The 20,714-nt window shown below is 40.3% G+C and overlaps 2 protein-coding genes across 3 annotated transcripts in view; both read right to left on the bottom strand.

Moving 5' to 3' along the window:
• Positions 1–20,714, bottom strand: part of CLEC12A (C-type lectin domain family 12 member A) — a 340,991-nt gene that overhangs the window by 12,073 nt on the left and 308,204 nt on the right. Inside the window, exons 1-2 of one of the 2 annotated variants that reach the window (XM_082420357.1) lie at positions 5,658–5,760; positions 831–950 (exon numbers count right to left, since the gene is read on the bottom strand). In XM_082420357.1, coding sequence (XP_082276483.1) covers positions 831–921 — 91 coding nt within the window. In that variant the 5' untranslated portion in view covers positions 922–950; positions 5,658–5,760. Of the gene's footprint in view, positions 1–830; positions 951–5,657; positions 5,761–20,714 lie in introns of those variants that run through there. The other variant, XM_082420358.1, reaches the window with a different exon arrangement.
• Positions 6,226–14,142, bottom strand: CLEC12B (C-type lectin domain family 12 member B). Its single transcript, XM_082420427.1, has 6 exons — positions 13,818–14,142; positions 11,934–12,032; positions 10,183–10,401; positions 9,528–9,682; positions 9,209–9,324; positions 6,226–7,686 (listed from the first exon to the last, which is right to left on the bottom strand). Exons 1-6 carry the CDS (start codon positions 13,906–13,908, stop codon positions 7,536–7,538), a joined length of 831 nt encoding a protein of 276 aa, XP_082276553.1. The 5' UTR covers positions 13,909–14,142; the 3' UTR covers positions 6,226–7,535.

Here is a 20,714-nt window from a genome sequence, read left to right as displayed (position 1 = left end):
ACTTACAATAAGAGAAATATGGGATTCTGAGTAGGATGGAAATTAGGGTATACTTTATTGAAGTAAAAACTGAAAGGAAACACAAGTAGTCCATTTATCGTAAGTAAATTTGAATAAAAAAATACAAAACTTCCAGGCACAAGGTGGATTTGAATGTTGTATCTTCTAATATTTCTTTATCTCTTTTCTTTCTTTAGTCCTTGATGTGTCTTTTCATTTAACTGAACCTCTTCTATGTTTTAGAAAGTTGGGAAAAGATCTCCAAAGAGTAGGAAAGTTTTTAGAGTAATATAGGTCCAATTTGGTAAAAACATCAAATAAAATCCTCTAAAGGTCCTCTCTGTCTGTCTGTCTCTCTCTTTGTCTCTCTGTCTCTATTTCTTTTTTAGACATACATGGACACACACACACACATGCACGCACGCACACACACACACACACACACTAGCATTTTCTTATAAAAAAGAATATACAAAGCCATGACTTTCCTGGACAACACGTCTTCATTGTCCATGGCTTCCTTTCATGGGGGAAAAAATGTTTCACAATCCAGTCATACGAAAGTACTATCCTGTCCTAATTATCTTGATCGTGATATGAAAACAAAACAGAAAATTTGTAAAAGATTGAGTGTTCAATGCACTGATCATTGCCTTAAAAAAAATTTATAGTCATTTTGTATGGACATTTTTGGTAAAAATAAGAAGATTAATTAAAAATTCAAATGGAGAGTTCATTGCCAATTCACTAACACCCAAGGGGCAGGGCATCTGCTCTTATACTTCTGCCACTTTCTGCACTCTGACCACATCCATAGCTTAAAATCTTACCTTTTATCCCAAATTTGTCAAACTCCTGGATTTTTCCTGTCTTACTGGAGTCCTGGAATTTTAGATCTGCATAAGTGACTTCTTCAGACATTGATGGCTATGCAAAGAAAGCCCGACAAACTGCAAAAAAAAAAAAAAGAAAGAAAAGAAGAGGGTGAACTAAAAGAGTTGGATGATAAACAGGAGTTGTGTTTTCAACTTCTGTTTATAAACCAAAGCTTAAACTTATAACCTTAAACTTCTGGTTTTAATGCACAGTACCAATCACACACACTCCCGGAAACGAGCTGCCATACATGGCCTCAGAGAAGAACAGAGAGCGTCTTTCTTCCTCTTATCCCTTCCTTTTCTCATTTCTCTATATCTACTGACCACAGAAAGTAGTTTCTAAATTTGTGTTTGGATATTGTTAGTGTTGTGCGAAGGGGCACAAATCACCAGTGCCACATGGTGCAGATATAACATAGAGTTTCTTGGAAAAAAGTCTTAAGGAGAGAAATAACAGAAAGCTCACAGCCCTCAAGCACTCACTAGTCTACAGCCATGGCCTGTATGTGTCGTGGCAAAGGTCCTGATAGAGGGATTTGCATCAGCCAGGAGATCACACATGCACAGAGAGAGGGAAAGCATAAGCCCCACCCCATCACCCTGTTACACAGGTACAGGATAGACTAAAAGGACCGAGGGAACGCCTAGTTCCTCTAGTAACAAGAAATATACTAAGGGATCTGGAATAGGGGCTGTGCTAGGGCGTGTGCATACTGACAGCTACGGTCAGTATACCAAAGCCCCAGAAACAGCTTTGCAGGTCAGGAGGTTAGCAGACATTTGGTCCTGGCCAAAACGTCCATAAGACATTTGGTCCACGCCAAAAGGTCCTTGAACTTTGGTCCTATCCAATATGTCCATGAGCATATTTGGTCCATGCCAAATGGTTTTGGACAGGACCAAATATGACCAAGTATCAAGGACCTTTTGGTGCGGATCAAATGTCTTATGGACCGAATGTGTTATGGACATTTTGGATAGGACCAAATGTCCTGTAAGGGGGAATTCTGCCAGCTGCTGAGTATATTCTAATTGTGCATTCCAAAAATGAAAAATAACCACAGAAAGGGTTTGGGGACACAATGGGCCCACTGTGAGATGGACCTAAACTAAAACTCCATTGGTCACCGAACCTCCATAAGCTCTTACTCTGCCTGGTGGGCCACAGTGATATTTTGGGTCTCCTGGAATTAGTATAGGTTCCGAGCATTTCCTGAAAGGTCTGACTCTTTCCTTTTCTGAAATGCACAGTGACCCTAGTAGACTAGCCGATTTAGGACCTGCCAGTCTAGAAGCCCTGGTTTCCGGAGTGGGAACAATTTCCCCAGGCAGCACAGAGAGAATCTCGTTCACGTGTAAGCTATGGCTGCTACTCTGCACTTCCTATGCCAGGAGCCCAGCAGGAAGGAAAATGAGTCACAATCCTGACGGGGCTAATTAAACCTGATTATCAGGAGAATGTAGGGCTGCCGCATAAGAGGGAAAGTGAAGCACGTGTTTGGCCCCAAGCTGACCCACTAGGATATCTCTTGATAGTCCCCTGTGAAATTTTGACAGCTAATAGGTAAGAAATGGTATTTTGTAGCCAGGGGCTTAGAGCCCTTACTGCTGAGTACCTTGATCACCCTACCAGGTAAAACATCTAGTCTAGGTGAGGGTGTTGTCAAGGCTGCGTGGAGCTGGAGTGGTGGTGGAGTAGGAAGGTGATGGATATTAGCTACAACTTCAAGACAAACTGTAATGACGGGGAGTGTGCTTTGTCCCACTAATCTTTTGTGAGTTTCACCAGGAAAAGAGACTGAATAGAATACTGGAGGGGCTGGGCAGGGAACATTTATATACTAACCAAGCAGATCAAACAGTGTGAGAGTAGATTGCAGCAGATGCTTTGGTTTGCTGCCCAGATACTCCTGTCAGGACTGATGTACTCACTTCCCAAGCTACTGGGAATGTTAGCAACTGAATTCTGTCTGCTGAGTCTTTTTCTGGGAATTGCTCTCTGCCAAAGGGAGTCACCCCTCTCAGGGACAGCCTGCATCAAATGACTAGACAAGGTGACAAGTTGGGGGTAATAAAGGTCCAGCCTTCTGGCCTCAAGATGTGCAACTTTGAAGGATCAGCCTAGCTCCAGAGTTCCCCATAGGATTAACTGAGGCCTCAGTGGCAACTGAGTTGTATGGATGAACTTTTCTCTTTATCCAATGTTGCTTCCCTCACCCTCTAAGCTGTTACTCACAAGGGCATTTACCATTAAAGCTTCTACACAGAAATCCCAGAGTTTTAGAGTCTATTTCCTAAGGAGTCTTACATATTAAAAAAAACTAAAGTGATTATTTTCTTGATCCACTTTATATTTTTTAAGGGAATAAAAACATTTTGTCACATTGACTCTGGTTGCTTCCTTTTTACTTAACTTTTATTGTACTCACTCTTACTTATTCATTATCCATCCATTCAACGAATGAGCATGCTCTAATTGCAGAAACTATTATGCCTAAGATTATACAATAAATGGTTTACTTGTGGTTTTTCGTGTGGCATGTAAAGAGGTTGGAAATTATCACTCCCATCCACATACCAAGTAAAAAACCTAAAAGTAAACAACCCTTCTTAGATGCATCAGAGAACTGAGGTCACAGGGCAAACCACTGTGCCATAAATCGAAGAGACAGACAAGTAGAAACGGAGAATCACAGCTTCCTAGAGCAGAGGCCTAGGAGTAGAAAAATCCACAAGAGCTGGTACCAGAGCAGGAAAACCTAAACTTTAATTGACAAACTTATGAGAAGGAGATTAAGGGAAGGCTCTGCAAAGATAATGACAGCCCACCCAAACAACATCGATGAATAGAGTAAGTTCTGTCAATCAAAGAGTTTCAAAAACACAATTTCTGCATGGGATATATTCTTCAACAAATACAGTACCATTAAAAATATTCCCTCTCCCTTCTGAATTCTTTGTCAGGCAGTTTGGATATCTCCACTTCTTTAGGGTTGGTTACTGATGCTTTATTTTGTTCCTTTGGTGGTGTCATTTTTCCCTGATTCCTTGATCCTTGTAGCCTTGAGTTGATGTCTGCACATACGATGAATTAGTCCTCTCTTCCACACTTTGTAGACTGGCTCTGGCAAGGAAAGCCCTTTACCATTTAGCCCTGCCAGAGATTCTGGGAGGTCCTGGTGCCAGAATCCACAGACATGCAGGCCTGGAACCTGGGTCCAGGGGCAGTTTGGCCTAGTGCCTGGATCAATAGGCACCGGCCTAATTATTGGGTAGACTTGGAGCCTGGTTCTATGGAGGTGGGTCTGGAGCCTCAGTCTATTGGGGTGGTTCTGGAGGATGGGTCAACAGGGGCTGGCCAGGTGCCGGGGTCTGCAGGGACTAATTTGGTGCTAGGGTGGATCTAGAGCCTGAGTCTGTGGCAACAAGCCTAGAGCCCGGGTCCATGGGTTCTGGATTGGAACGGGGCTGGCCCAGCACCAGAATTCACTGAGGCAGGCCGGGTGCCAGCGTTCATGACAAAGACAGATGTTCATTGCACTCTCTTTACCAGGTGGTGCTGCATTTCATGGGCTTGGGGAGGCATGATGCAAGTAAAGTGAAACTGTCCTTCTTACTCTCATCAGTGTGTCCTTTCTTATTTCTGTGTTCCACCTGTTGCTGTAATCTCTCACCTGGATTCCACCGCTCTTGTGAAGGTGTTTCATATGTGAATGGTTGTCAAATCAGTGTTTCTGGGAGGGATGAGGACCCTCCTGTTCCATCTTACTGATGACTCGTCCTCAGTTAATCTCTTAAGGAAAGATTTTTCCTAAAATAGTTTAAGATCACAGGTCTTGTACTTTAGACACCTGTCATAGATTGACCAGTACCGGCATGAAGCTGGAACTCAATATTGCTTCCTATATTGTTTCTCTTTCTGTCGTTACTTATCTCAAATAACAATAGGTCTCTGTTATGCTTCGCGTCTACTAAGTGCCAAATGGCCTTAAAATGAAATACTCATGAGTTCTGAGAACATTTTTTTTTAATATGATTGTATAATGAAATTAGCAATTGAATTATAAGCTGTTATCACGATATTCTATAAAACATTCACTGGTGTTCTCTGGTGAGGGATACATTTTCTCAATATTCTGTTTCTTTCTTAGTGGAAAAAGGCCAAGTTTCAGCTGTTGAAGATCAATCGTATGTTCCAAATGCTAACCCTTTCCTTTGGCTGGATCAGAAGAGAATAAGAAAGATAAATGAAGATATTTTGGTAGTTTTTTGGATACTTTAGTCTTTTCACATGTCTGAGGGTTTGTTTTGATAGAGACGTTCATACTGAATTACACAGTGTATCATCATACTTTTGGAACTTTAAACTTCTTAGAGAGGAGCGTCAAGATGGCAGAGGAGTAAGATGCGGAGATCACCTTCCTCCCCACAAATACAACAGAAATACATCTACACGTGGAACAGCTCCTACAGAACACCCACTGAACGCTGGCAGAAGACGTCCGACCTCCCAAAAGGCAAGAAACTCCCCACATACCTGGGTAGGGCAAAAGAAAAGAGAAACAACAGAGACAAAAGAATAGGGACGGGACCTGCACCCGTGGGAGGGAGCTGTGAAGGAGGAAAGGTTTCCACACACTAGGAAGCCCCTTCGCGGGTGGAGACTGCGGGTGGCAGAGGGGGAAGCTTCGGAGCCGCGGAGGAGAGTGCAGCCACAGGGGTGCGGAGGGCAAAGCGGAGAGGTTCCCGCACGGAGGCTCGGCGCCGAGCAGCACTCACCAGCCCGAGAGGCTTGTCTGCTCCCCCGCCGGGGCGGGCGGGGCTGGGAGCTGAGGCTCGGGCTTCGGTCGGATCGCAGGCAGAGGACTGGGGTTGGCGGCGTGAACACAGGCTGAAGGGGCCTAGTGCGCCACAGCTAGGCGGGAGGGAGTCCGGGAAAAGGTCTGAAGCTGCCGAACAGGCAAGAGACTTTTTCTTCCCTCTTTGTTTCCTGGTGCGCAAGGAGAGGGGATTAAGACCGCCTCTTAAAGGAGCCCCACAGACGGGCGCGAGCCGCGGCTAACAGCGCAGACCCCAGAGACGGGCGTGAGACGCTGGGGCTGCTGCTGCCGCCACCAAGAAGCCTGTGAGCGAGCACAGGTCACTCTCCACACCGCCCCTCCCGGGAGCCTGTGCAGCTCGCCACGGCCAGGCTCCCGTGATCCAGGGACAACTTCCCCGGGAGAACGCACGGCGCGCCTCAGGCTGCTGCAACGTCACGACGCCTCTGACGCCGCAGGCTTGCCCCGCCTCCTCCGTGCCCCTCCCTCCCCGCGGCCTGAGTGAGCCAGAGCCCCCGAAGCAGCTGCTCCTTTAACCCCGTTCTGTCTGGGCGGGAACAGACGCCCTCAGGTGACCTACACGCAGAGGCGGGGCCAAATCCAAAGCTGAACCCCGGGAGCTGTTCGAACAAAGAAGAGAAAGGGAAATCTCTCCCAGCAGCCTCAGAAGCAGCGGATTAAAACTCCACAAACAACTTGATGTGCCTGCATCTGTGGAATACCTGAATAGACAACAAATCATCCCAAATTGAGGAGTGGACTTTGGGAGCAACGATATATATATTTTACCCTTTTTCTCTTTTTGTGAGTGTGTATGTGTATGCTTCTGTGTGTGATTTTGTCTGTATAGCTTTGCTTTTACCATTTGTCCTAGGGTTCTGTCTGTCCTTTTTTTTTTTTTTCTGTAGTATAGTTTTTAGCACTTGTTATCATTGGTGGATTTGTTTTTTGGTTTTGTTGCTCTCTTCTTTATTTTTTTTTATTACTTTAAAAAAATTTTTAATAATTACTTTTTTTTATTTTAATAACTTTATTTTATTTTATTTTATCTTCTCCTTTCTTTCTTTCTTTCTTTTTCTTCCTTTTATTCTGAGCCATGTGGATGACAGGCTCTTGGTTCTCCAGCCAGGCATCAGGGCTGTGCCTCTGAGGTGGGAGACCCAAGTTCAGTACATTGGTCCACAAGAGACCTCCCAGCTCCACGTAATATCAAACGGCGAAAATCTCCCAGAGATCTCCATCTCAACACCAAGACCCAGCTCCACTCAACGACCAGCAAGCTACAGTGCTGGACACCCTATGCCAAACAACTAGCAAGACAGGAACACAGCCCCATCCATTAGCAGAGAGGCTGCCTAAAATCATAATAAGGCCACAGACACCCCAAAACACACCACCAGACATGGACCTGCCCACCAGAGAGACAAGATCCAACCTCATCCACCAGAACACAGGCACTAGTCCCCTCCACCAGGAAGCCTACACAACCCACTGAACCAAGTGCATATGTAACAACAAAGCAAGAAAACTCTTTTATTTGAGAGAGGGAGAGGAAAGTCAGTGAAATGAGTCTGAGATTGAATAAGAGGACCATAGAACAGCTATTCCTGTAGGTTCCCAATGAGTTCAATACTGAATAACAAGAACATCCGATCAGAAGGCATCAGACGATGAGGTGGAGACTGTCTGTGAAGCAGAGTTATTCACCTGTTGCCTGATGGTTTAAGCACACAGTCACTATTTAATCTGTTTTGGGCTCGAATAGTGTAGCTCTTTCCTTCCTCACATCAGCTTATTCACAAGTCCGTTACTTCCTGGTGAATTTGAAGGAAGCATATTAATCCAAATCTTCAATCTTCACTAATGCAGCCGTCTTCTCACAAATCCAAGAAATTTCAGCACTGCAGCGGGAAATATAAATATTCCCTCTTTGAAAATAAGCACAGCCTTTGGATCCATTGACCTGGGCATATTCGTTAGTACTAAATCTGAAAAATAATCAATTTTAAATTAACTACAAATGTCATATTTGAAACTGATCACAATTCAGCGTTCTCAGGTCCCCTGACAACCAAGTATCATACGTCTGAATGCGGAGAGACTTCTACGGCCACCACCCATCAAAATCCCTAAAGCTGGCATATCTGAGTTTTTTTAATTTCAAATTAATCATGATCTCAGAATTATTTAAGAAGGAAACTTAACTTTGGGGTTGAGAATATTTATTCTCTCCATTAACGTGGTAGAAACTACCCAATGCAGATTATATTAAAAGTACTAGAATTTCTTTACTCTGGAACTTTCTGAAGAAAAACAGAAAAATAAAATCACATTCTGTGTAAAAATGTATTACGTCTTACTATGCACAAATATAATTTTGTATATGTTTATACATATGGAGGAGGTGAAAAGAGAATAAGAGATTAAGAGAGACAAATGAATGACTTCATAGATGTGTTTCTGCTATCGGCTCCTAGTTCCTCTGCTAAAGAATGGATGATAGGGCTTCCCTGATGGCGTCGTGGTTGAGAATCTGCCTGCCAATGCAGGGGACACGGGTTCGAGCCCTGGTCTGGGACGATCCCACATGCCGCGGAGCAACTGGGCCCGTGAGCCACAACTACTGAGCCTGCGCGTCTGGAGCCTGTGCTCTGCAACAAGAGAGGCCGCGATAGTGAGAGGCCTGCGCACCGCGATGAAGACTGGCCCCTGCTTGCCGCAACTAGAGAAAGCCCTCGCACAGAAACGAAGACCCAACACAGCCATAAATAAATAAATAAATAAAATAATAATAATAATAAAAAAAGAATGGATGATAATTCTTAAGTAATGTCATCAGAAAATTATGCTCATCATGTCTAAATCTTCTGTGTTCCCCAGACTGCTTTTATTCAAATGATTCAAATGTTCTGCGTTACACTGCAATACTCTTTTCTTGCTTCAGGGCTGGGCTTACTACTAGATCTTACTCATAGTGTAGGCACTTTTATTTAATCTCTCTACAACAATTTTTTTAATCTATAAAATGAGAATATAACAATGTTTTTATCATAGAGATAATATTTTAAAATACTTTAAACTAGTAAGTATTACTTGTGTCTGTTAAATAAAGAAATAAATTTATTTATTTATTTATTTTAAATAATTGACTTCTTTATTTTATTCTATTTTTTGGCTGCGCAACATGTGGGATCTTAGTTCCCCGACCAGGGATTGAACCCCCGCCCCCTGCAGTGGAAGTGTGGAGTCCTAACCACTAGACTGCCAGGGAAGTCCCAAGAAATAAATTTAAACTAATAGATAGAGTTCAGTGTCCTGCCATGAATTTATCTCATGCATGAAACGAGTTACTCCTCCTTTCCATCTCTATTAGTGAAGCTCTCTTTTCTTTGTAGGTTGTACTCTTTTTTTAATCTAGATTTACAATTCTTGCAATTAACATTTATTTTCTTTGTATTTCATTTCTTCGTATCCTTAGCTTTTTTATTTCCCCAATAGTTAGAGACTTACAAGGATGGAGAGGGGCTAGAACCATCCTCCCATAGCCATCTTCTGCCAGATGGGTCCCATGATAATCCCAACCAGAAGAAAGGAAACTTGGGTAATGGCTGTGACTTCAGAAAATCCTGAAAGAGAAAACAGGAAAAATGTTCCATGAGAGCCACATTCCAGTTTGTAGGAGTAAGAGAGATGGGAACATTCATCAAATTCGTGTATTAATTCTTATTCAAGATGTACTGAATTCCTACCATTTGAGTCAGAAATTCCATTTATTTCCTTTCCAGTATATGGATAATTTCTATAACCAGGGAAGGAGATTCAACCAGACCTTTTCCTCCAGGCTATCTATCTTCACCAGCGTGGAGTTCTTATCCTTGCAGCTTTTTCTACTGTTAGGCCAGGTTTTCTCCTCATTTGTCGCAAAATAATAGCAGCTGTTTTGGTACCATTGCCAGGTCTTAGGACAAGGATTACATTTGTGGTCTGAAAAAGAAATTACACCCAATAGCACAAACTACACAACTTTGGAGCGGCTAGGGACTGGAAAGTAAATCATGTAATTTGACAATAGAGCCTCAGAGCCAGCACCCTGAAAACATACTGCTTTAGGAGCCTCTGAAAATGAAGTCACCCCCGCTAATGCATTGGGACAATGGTGATTGAAATACTCTTTTCAGGGCTCAGTCTTCTGGCTTCAGAATTACCAGCTATACTTTTAACTTCTTATAACAACAGGATCACCTAAAAACAGTTCACAAAATGAGGGGCTGAAGTATCCCGATTGGTATCATTCCAAGGTGCTTCCCAAATTCACCTCTGTGTTTTCAAAGAAAGGATTTCGTATCTTCCCTTGTCTTCTGTAAATTTAGTGCAGCATCATTAGAAGGCATTGGTAACACACTCTCATATTCCGAGGTGGTGCACGTAACCAGCCTTAGCCAGAGCAACAGACTTGATCTGACTGGTCAGCAGGTCCTGATTACCTGAAGTGTGAATGATTAGCTCTTGGCAGAGTTTGATGGCCATTTGTCTCTGCCTCTTCAATAGACTGGAGATCTGTGACTTGAGAAATTCCTTCTCCATGGGAAAGTTCCTGTAGTTGCTCAGCTGCTGGGATAAGTTATCCTGCTGTTGGCGGATGATTTTCTGAAGTTGACTCAGTTTCTCTGAATCTGAGTTAATTTCATTAGATGTCTGCAAAACTCCAAGAAAGAACAGGGGACAAACTCATATATCCTTCCATTCTTATTATAGCCATAGATAATTCTCTTAACACAGAAGTATTGCTTGGATTGTTTAATATTTATTAGTAATTCCTAATAATCCAGGTATCATGGAAGAAACACACCTGATGCCTTTCTATTCCAAATTGTGTAGAGCTTATCCTTATAATTTTACTTATATTTTTAATTATGATTGTACTTGTATTAAAATAATAAATTAATAGTTACATACGTCTGAAAGTTCATCTAAGGTAGTGCCAGTCATTTTGTCATTCATAGTGGTGGATTTTTTTTTTTCTTTTTGGAGTTGATTAATGTAATTGTTGTTTTAATAGGAACAGAATCCTTTGGGGCCACGGGTATCTCAAAGTATGGTCTGCATATTATCTGCATCAGAATCACCTAGGATATTTGTTGTTTGTTTTTTTTTTTTTTTAAAAGCAGATTTTAATGCCACACTAGACCATTTTTGGTCCTGAATTCATAAAATCTGAATTTTTAATAAGCACTTCAACTGATTCACCAGCACAATAAACTTACTGACCATTGCACTAAAAGTACTATAGGGAAAAAAAAATGTTCACCCTTGTATGGTGAACCAATGAATATATATTGTTGCATCTTCATTCATTCATTTAAATATACATATTGTAGATCAACTGCTAATCCTCATAATGATTGGCTACTGAATATCTGTTACTGCTGCTAGAACATCATATTTCTTTCCACAAAAGCAAGCTACATCATTAGCCTCTATTTATAGGTCCAAATAAGTATAACTAAATTCCAATTATCCTTGAGATGAAAAGAAATGAAAGTAGCAAAGGAGGTGTTATTATTCAGCAAATAAACTTCCTTGGTACCAGTTCCCTGAAAGTGAATGCTGTGTCAACTCACCTACTCTGTACCTCATATACTTAACAGCATTCTACAAAATGTGTGTTCTCAGGACATTTTCCCACAAACTTTCTATTTACTGAGTAAGATATTATCAGGCAACTCTTCCTCCTTGTTTGTATCTTTTTTTTTCCTTCATAGCAGTCAAGCTCTAGCTGCTGTTTAGAAGTTTTTTCTACCCTAGAAAGGTCTTGGGTGAGAAGATTAAGCCAGTCTTGAGCTAAGTCTTAGAGGTAAATGAAATGTCATGCCCTTCTTTGAATCCACTTCCCTCAACTCCCTGTTTCTCAGCATTGGAATAATAAGTGGATGTGTGTCTAGGCAGACAAGAGCCTCCTTATTCCAATCAATAACTTGAAAAATAAAAGTTGTCTTCATAGGCCAGTCAAGTTTATCAAACAAAAACCATGTATTTTGGGCAAAATCCTCCTAAGAATGAAGTATGTCCCTTGCAGGTTTATCTTGGAGACATGGAGAATGAGAGGGATAGGAGGTGCAGAGAATATTAGAGGATTTGGAATGCTAGCACCTATCATATAATCTAACCTGAATTTACATAGTTCACAGCTATGTTTCCTAACCACCTTTCTTGGGTTTGATGCAAGCACACTTACACATAATCCCCAAGGTCACCAGCCCAATCAGCAGCATCAGACAAAGAGTGAGCAGACCCAGGGCAGCCTGACGCCATATGGGGGATGGAGCTGGATACCCTGAAAAAAGCCAGCAGAGGGATTAGCAAACAGAACTGCCTTGTGATTGTCACACTTTGAGTTGATTATTTCTCCTACTTAGCAAGCTTCCAGATATTAAAATTTCTCTCTTGCTTCTTCAGTTCCCCTATTTAGAAAATACCTAAAATGATGCACCGTAAGGGCCCCCCCATAGTTCTCCTCCATATTTTTTCTTCACCATCCTCTGTTCCTTTAAGAGTCTCCTAATTTTTAGGTTTTTGCTTTACATCACCACACACCTTTCTTCTTCAGGATTACTGAATCCATGTATGAGATGTTGTGGTAACTTGTTCTCTGGTTGGTCCTGACAATGGGAGAGACCCCAAGTTTTTGAGATTGCAAACCTCCATAAGACAGATGTTTTGTGAATCCTGTTCTCATCTATTATGTATTCTAGTTTTCACCTAGTAGATAATGAATTAATACTGAATGAAAGAATGAATGAATAGGCAACCTAACCTGCCAACAGCAGAACAGACCAGAAAGCCAGATGATAACTCTTCAATATTTAGCATCTTACATATATATATATGTGTGTGTGTGTGTGTGTATATACATGGTATGTGTACATATATATATGATTTTTATACTTGCCTCACCTTCCTATTCCCTAATTCTGGATCTAGTGGCATCTAGCTCAGTGTCTCAGATAGATTAATACAATCTCCTGATTAATACAATCTCCCTGCCAATGCACCACGTCCACAACTGCCTTTTTCTCAAGGATTAGATTTTTAAAAACAAAACAAAACAAAGATGTATAACCACCTTTACCAGACACACGCAAAGTCTATTCCCATCCTCTTTTTGGATATCATCCCCCCAAACCACATACACACATATACACACGTGCTTAAAATAAAAATCAATCTAAAGAGCCAGAGAACGTTTTAGACGATTCAGGACAACAAACTGTCCTAAACTGTCAACAGATTCTTGAAGGTAAGGGATGTTGTCTGGTACATTAAATTGGATTCCTGACCATAGAGACAGATATTTCTTCCAGTTTGATACAAGGGACTGAGTGGAAGAAAAGAACTGAGTCTCAACTCTACCACATAAGAGTTGCATGAACTTGGTTAAATTATTTAATGTCTTTCAGCTCAGTTTTCTCATTAATAAACTGGAGAAAGTACTATTATTCCATTTCCTTCATAGTTATGTTTTGATAAAGACATGGTATAATGTATATAAAATACTATACAGATATTAATATTGATTCAACATGACTAATTATACTGGGAATTTCAACCTACCTTTAAAAAGTTTCTAAATACTTATAAGACAGAAACCAGCTCTTATCTCTTTCTGACTCATCCTCCAATTTTTCTCTTCAGTTATTTATACCTTCAGAAAGAAAAATTCCCTCCACCTTCTCTCTTTTAGAAGGCTCCAAACTGGCTTCTAGAAGGATATGCCCCTTGGCATCTCTCACAAGGTATAAATATCAAGGACTACAGTTATAAAAAGAAATCTCTTAGCTCCCAAACTCAATCTCTGGCATATTTAGTCAAAATGATTCACTATAACACAAGAGCTTCATGACACATAGCGATATCACACGATCTTAAAAGGTCCTGGAAGCCACATATTTCCTCCTCAATGAGGGAAGCCCCACTCTACTAAAAAATTCCCCAACTTTGTCTCCATTTTGGAGATTCCACAGTACACCTGTCTTTAGCATCAGTATCAAAGCCAGCACCTCAAGGCATCTAACACCTGTCCATCCTCCGAGATTACATCTTGCTTTCTCTGAACTCCTACCTCTTTTCCTTAGGTTATTTCTATCCCGATTATTTCTTGCTGCAACAGAATCCTGAAATGTGAGTGTCGCGTAGGTCACTTCTTCAGACATTATAGAAGAAAGCTCTACTCTAAGGGTAATTAATGTTTCAATATCTTCAGACCAGGAACAGGATGTTCTTTTCAAGGCTGGGAGTTCTTATATCCACACCCAACCGACCCGAGACACATCCCACGTTCCCTCTGTAAAGACAGAATGAAGATCAGTTTTTCTGCAGAGAAAGCAAACTATTGCCCTTAGAAATCAGAATACTATAGATCTCAACTGTTTGCTCCTTCGGCATTGTTTCTTGCTGTGAAGCAAAGAAGGGGTACTTGCAAGCAGAGCAGGGATGATGGTTTCGTGGGGAAATTCCCATAATCCTCAGCGCAGGGGCTGCTCTGAGTGTTTTACTAAAGGCTCGAGTTGTCCTCTTCACATGTGTCAGAGGTCAGCTAATCCTGTATGGAGGCTTTAGATCTGGTTTACACTCAGCCATATCAGATATCAAGGAGATACACATACTAAAACAGCAAGAGCCCTGTAGTTATACATACTGAGACAGGAACAGCTGTATAGTTAAAAACCACCCACACCTGGTTGCAGATTTAAAAAACCAAATGTGTGTGAGAGACAGACAGATGGTGTTGGCAATGTGCTCGGAGAAGAAATTAATAGCTATTAAAACTGGGCATGAGTGGGAGTTTCCTTCTTACATGGCTACGTTCCTAACAGAATAATGCTCCTTTAGGTAACAAGTAATAACTCAGGACAAGATTTTTAAAACGACCTCCTGCTGTTTTAGAAGAGTGAAAAAAGCAGGCAGATTCTGGAGAGAATGAGGCTGGCACATAGGAAGGTGCTTTTGTTTCTGTTTTTAATTTGTTTGCTTGCTTGGCTTTTAGCCCGAGGGAAGCCCACAGTCACGGTTGTGGCGCAGCTGAAATTCCTATAGAAAACTTACCATCTTCCAGGTCCCAAAAATCAGAAGATAGAGTGTGGGGTAACCACAGGCACAGATAGTGCTAGATACTCATATTGAACACTGGATATGGGGAAATCTCCAGAGTGTCTTTATGCCTGAAGTCTCTTTCAGCTACAATTTATTTACATTTCATTAAAAAATAACCTGATGAACTAACCAACCTCTATCTCCTCTTAGGCCTAAAAATGCCCTGAAAAGATGTTTCCAATAAAACTGAAGTAAACTCACTGCACAAGGATTTACCCGGCGATACTGTAGGTTTCAACAACATCACATGAGCAATAAAGAGGTGACAGTTTATATAGAAAGTGTTTTGGCTGTTTATTGGAAGAACATGAGAAAAGACAGCACACTGCACATGTGGCTGGTCGTTTAGTCACAACAAGCATCGGATTTACAGAGCTCTTAAAGGACTGCACCTACTGCTAATCCCACCATACTTTTCATAAAACATACTAATTTATTCAAGAAAGTAAATTGTTGTTAAGAACCTGTGTTAGGCAGAATAATAGCCCCCCAAAGATATCTGTGTCCTAATCCCCAGAACCTATGAATACGATAGTTTACATGGCAAAAGGAACACTGCAAATAGGACTAAGATTACAGATTTTGAGATGAGGAAATTATCCTGCATTATCTGGGTGGGCACATTTTAATCATAGGAAAGTGGAGAACCATTCCTAGATGTGGTCAGAGAGAGATGTGACAACAAAGAAGGGTCAGAGAGATACAGTGTTGCTGGGTGAAGGTAGAGAAAGGGGGCCAGGAGGCAATGGATATAAACAAGCTAAAGGATGAAAAGTTGAGGAACTGGATTCCACCACAGAGCATTCAGAAAGGAGCACAGCTCAGCCTTAACTTTACCCCAGTGAGATCCGGGTCAGACTTCTAACCTACAGAGCTGTGAGATGATAAATTTTTGTTGTTTAAGCTGCTATTTTTGTGTGATTTTGGTAAAGCAGCAAATACAGAACTCAAAAAATATTTGTGGGCAATCCATGAGGAAGGAAACTGAGGAATCATTTCTAAAGGTCTCCTTTGGGGTGAGGAGGAGAAGATTAGGTAACTGTACTCAGGAAGAGAATGTGGGTTGGGTTTTTTGTTTTCAGATGGCTGGGGGAGTGATCCAGAACCTCCCAAGGTTCACCTCTGTGTGAAGATTATTTTAGTCACAGGTCTCCAGAAAGAATTGCAGCTGCTTTAGGGGTGTGAACGATTATCCAGTGGGCTGCAGAAATGCAATGTAGCAATAATAATTCTTCAGAATTATTTCTGTATTTATATTTTCTGTTTAAATACAGAAATGTACATATATTTCTTGTTTATTTTTTTTTCAAACTGATGGAGAGCTCAGTACAAAAAAAGGAAAAGAAAAAAGTGTGTGGAAGCTCTGGGTCATAATCAACTAAACCCCACCACCAAAAATGTGAAAATGAATAATAAATCTATGCTTATGTTTCTATTCTAGGTAAATTAGGTAAAGGCACAGACCATTGATATAAGCAAAAGTTAAATCAAATAGGTGATTACAAAAATTAGAATTTGGGAATTCCCTGGCAGTTCAGTGGTTAGGACTTGGCGCTTTCACTGCCATGGGCCCGGGTTTGATCCCTGGTTGGGGAATTAAAATCCTGCAAGCCACGTGGCCAAAAAATAAATAAATACATAAATAATAAAAAAATAAATAAAAATTAGCTGCCCATTAAAAAAAAAGAGAACTCAAGGGTGTTTTTCTTTGTTCTGGTCTTTCACTTAATTTTGCAAAGACTGTGTTTTCATTTTCATTTCCCTAATTCTTTCATATGCCTTAAAGTTCCCTTAAAAAGTATTTAATTTCTTACTATCTTATATGAAATAATGCTTCAGTTAAACCATGATGAGGAATCTCATCTGGTTCCTAATTATTTCTATAGCAAAGAAGATTGATCGTACTTCCTACACACTTTCTACTATTATGATCCTGAAATGCTATATTATCTGTTATTAGTTGATTTTAGAAATTACTGTCTACACTTTCCCCCTTAAAAATATCCAGCTCCTCTGTAGCACATTATATCAGATTATACTATCAAATAACACAACGTGTTGCAAGCATCTACAAATTCCAGGGCATTTCTCATTTCTTTACCATTTTTTCAAATTTCTTAAATCTCCTTGTTCACCTCTATTCCTGTCATGATTATCAGTAATTTCAGTATTCTTGCAGGTGAAAATTCCAATACCCTGTGCTCCTAGGTCTTGGATTTACCTCCAGTCACCTTTGACCACACCACAAATCGACCACTCATTATGGTGATCATTCATTAAAGCTATGCTTTCCATTATTGTAGTTACTAGCCACATGTGACTATTTAAACTTCAATGAATTCAAATTAAAAATTCGTTTCCTCAGTCATACTAGTCATACTTCAAGTGCTCCATAGCCACAGGTGGGGCTCTTGGCTGTGGACCTGGACAGCACAATGTATAACATTTCCATTATCACAGAAAATTCTATTGGACAGTGCTGCACTAGATCCAGACAATTTCATTACCAATGTGAGCACCCCCTCTATTACTTCAGTTTTAGATTTCTACTCTCTAACTTCCAAGTCTTTTCTTTCCAGATCATTCCCTAGAGTGAGTCTATGGCCTACGGTACTCTGATGCCCCCTGGGGTATCAAATTCAGTGACCATGTCACCTTTTCATTGTCCTAAATCCTTCATGTCTCATTTCCTGTTTTACCTGGCTTAGACCGTTTATCAGGGTCAATTATAATGATCACTTCCTTACGTACAGCTACAAGTTCAATGCTTGTCCCTTCCTTCATTGTAGCTGTCCGGAAAATGCATCCCGGTGACTCCAACTCTACCTACTCCGTACTTGTGTACGAGCAGCTAAATGTGACCGCACTCTCTGGTCTTATTTTACATTTTTGAATGATAACTTGCCAGCAGTCTTACTAATCAGTCTATTCTGTGAATCTGCTAGAAGATTACTCCCAATTTCTCTTTCTTTTTCAATTCTCAAATTTCTGTTCTCCTTTCTCAAACTCAATTAAAAACCTGGCCTCTTATCTTGAGAAAATCAAAATATCAGAAGAGCATTTCCTCTGCCCCATGAGCAAATATACAAAAAATATTTTACATCTGTATGTGTAAAGCAATATCATTTTCAACCGTTTTCTGTGGTTAAATTCTACACACTCTCATCTATGGTCAATTTCCATCTACAAATTGAAATCCATTCCATCCGCTTAGTCAAATATTTTTAACTTGTAAATATCTCTCTCTCTCTGGAATCATCATTTTTTTTAATCTCTAGTGGTTTACTCACCTTAACTTGTAAACATGATATAATATCTCCATTAAAAATAAGCCAAAAAATGTTTGCTTACACCCCTGCCACACACACACACACACACACACACACACACACACACTATCACCCCATTTCTCGAATTCTCTTAACAACAAAAGGGTTCAAAAGCTGTCTATGCCTGCTGGATCTTCCTGTTTTCCCGAACCCACTTTAATAAGGCTTTTCCCCTCACTATTTCTAGTAAGATGCTAGTAAGTCACTGTTAACCTCTACATCAACACATCTAATGGCTATTTCTCAGGATTCATTTTACTCAACCTATAAACAGCATTTGACATAACTGATTATTCCCTTTAATTTAAAATTCTTCTCCAAAATACTTTGCTCTCCAGGACACCATTATCTTGTTTTTCTTTTACTTCATTACCTAATCTTCCATCAGATTTGCTGATTCCTCAGCTGACTTCAAAATACTTTTGAGCCCCAGAGTTCAGTCCTTGACCCTCTATCTTCTGTGTATTCTCATCGCTGGATGAGCTCTTCCAGATTCAGGGCTTCAAGTAACAGCCATACATAGATGACCTCCAAATGTATATCTTCATGCCAGAGTTTGATCGCCAGGTTTGGGTATCTGAATGGAGACTTGGCATATTCACTTAATATGTGATAGAATTTTCAGACTTAACACATTAAAAAAATGAACAACCGTTTTCCAATCATTTCACTCTACATTTCTCCATTTCAGTAAATGAGAACTTCACACTTACAGTTCCTCAGCCAAAAACTTAAAATCAACTTTGACTTCCCTTGCTGCCCTCACATGAATTAAATCCATCAGAAAATACTGTTCATTGCAGAAAATAAGGGAACACAGGCTTTAAATAGAGAAGTATTGTTCACCTGGGATATATGAAAAGAAATAATGAGTTTACACAATTGGAAGTTGTATTCTCACTTTGTTCTTCAATGATCATTCCATTCCCATGTATTACGCTTATATCAGAGAACACTTTCAAAGAAGGCCCTATATTGGATAGTACCCAGAGAATGAGCAGAATAGGAATGAATTCAAAATTATTTACAAAAAGGAATGGAGAAAATTGAAAATTAAACCTGGAGGTACCAAAAGACCTAAAGAAAAGATAAAAGCAGAAACAACAACAACAAATGACCACAAGGAGGAGCCAGAGGATGAATATAGGAAAGAATTTAGTTTTGAAATGTATCAACAGACTCATCCAATCAGGGTAAGAAAATATCCTGTTTAAAATAAAGGACTATGGGCTTCCCTGGTGGCGCAGTGGTTGAGAATCTGCCTGCCAATGCAGGGGACACGGGTTCGAGCCCTGGTCTGGGAAGACCCCACATGCCGCGGAGCAACTAGGCCCGTGAGCCACAACTACTGAGCCTGCGTGTCTGGAGCCTGTGCTCCACAACAAGAGAGGCCGCGACAGTGAGAGGCCCGCGCACCGCGATGAAGAGTGGCCCCCGCTTGCCACAACTAGAGAAAGCCCTCGCACAGAAACGAAGACCCAACACACCCAAAAATAAAATAAATAAATAAATAAATTTATTAAAAAAAAAAAAAATAAATAAAAAAAAAATAAAATAAAATAAAGGACTATGAAGACAGACTGATTGATTGAAATCCTGGATCAACATTTACTTGTCCAGTGACTTTTGGCAAGTCACTTAACCTCTGTGCTTTATTTTTCTTTCTAGTAAAATTGGCATAAGTATAACACCTACCACAAAGGCAATTAATACAAGCATATAAAAGCAATAATAAATGGTATCATTGTTATTATATCAGAATTAAGCATAAATTATTTTGGATGCTCTTAAAAGTGGAAGATTTTGCACAGCAAACGAAACCATTGACAAAATGAAAAGACAACCTACTGAATGGGAGAAAATATTTGCAAAATATTGATGATGATAAGGGTTAATGTCCAAAATATATAAAGAGCTCACACAATTCAATATCGAAAAAACAAACAATCTGATTAAAAAATTGGCAGAAGACCTGATAAACATTTTTCCAAAGAAGATACACGGATGGCCAACAGGCACATGAAAAGATGCTCAACATCACTAGGCATCAGAGAAAGGCAAATCAAAACCACAATGAGATATCACCTCACATCTGTCAGAATGGCTATCATCGAAGAGACCACAAATAACAAACGTTGGCAAGGATGTGCAGAAAAGGGAATCCTCCTACACTGTTGGTGGGAATGTAAATTGGTGTGGTCACTACGGAAAACAGTACAAATGTTCCTCAAAAAACTAAAAATAGAACTACCATATGATCCAACAATTCCACTCTTGGGTATATATCTGAAGAAAACAAAAACACTAATTTGAAAAGATACAGAACCCCAATGTTCATAGCAGCACTACTTACAATACCCAAGATATAGAAGCAATCTAAGTGTCCATCAACAGACGAATGGATAAAGAAGATGTGGTACATATATTTAGTAGAATATTACTCAGCCATAAAAAAAAAGAATGAAATTCTGCCATTTGCAACAATGTGGATGGACCTGGAGAGTATTATGTTTAGTGAAATAAATCAAAGACAAATA

Source organism: Balaenoptera physalus (genome assembly GCF_965194825.1).
Source record: "Balaenoptera physalus genome assembly, chromosome: 13".
NCBI lineage: Eukaryota > Metazoa > Chordata > Mammalia > Artiodactyla > Balaenopteridae > Balaenoptera > Balaenoptera physalus.
Note: the sequence above shows the minus strand (reverse complement) of the source record. Positions and strands in the feature narration are given on the sequence as shown.

Excerpts from the sequence above, each read along its gene's own strand:
- CLEC12B (XM_082420427.1), bottom strand. The coding sequence starts at position 13,908 with ATGTCTGAAGAAGTGACCTACGCGACACTCACATTTCAGGATTCTGTT. Across the intron at positions 12,033-13,817 it reads AAATAACCTAAGGAAAAGAG|GGTATCCAGCTCCATCCCCC; the intron begins GTAGGAGTTCAG and ends GGCTTTTTTCAG. Across the intron at positions 7,687-9,208 it reads TCTAGCCCCTCTCCATCCTT|ATTTAGTACTAACGAATATG; the intron begins GTAAGTCTCTAA and ends ATTATTTTTCAG.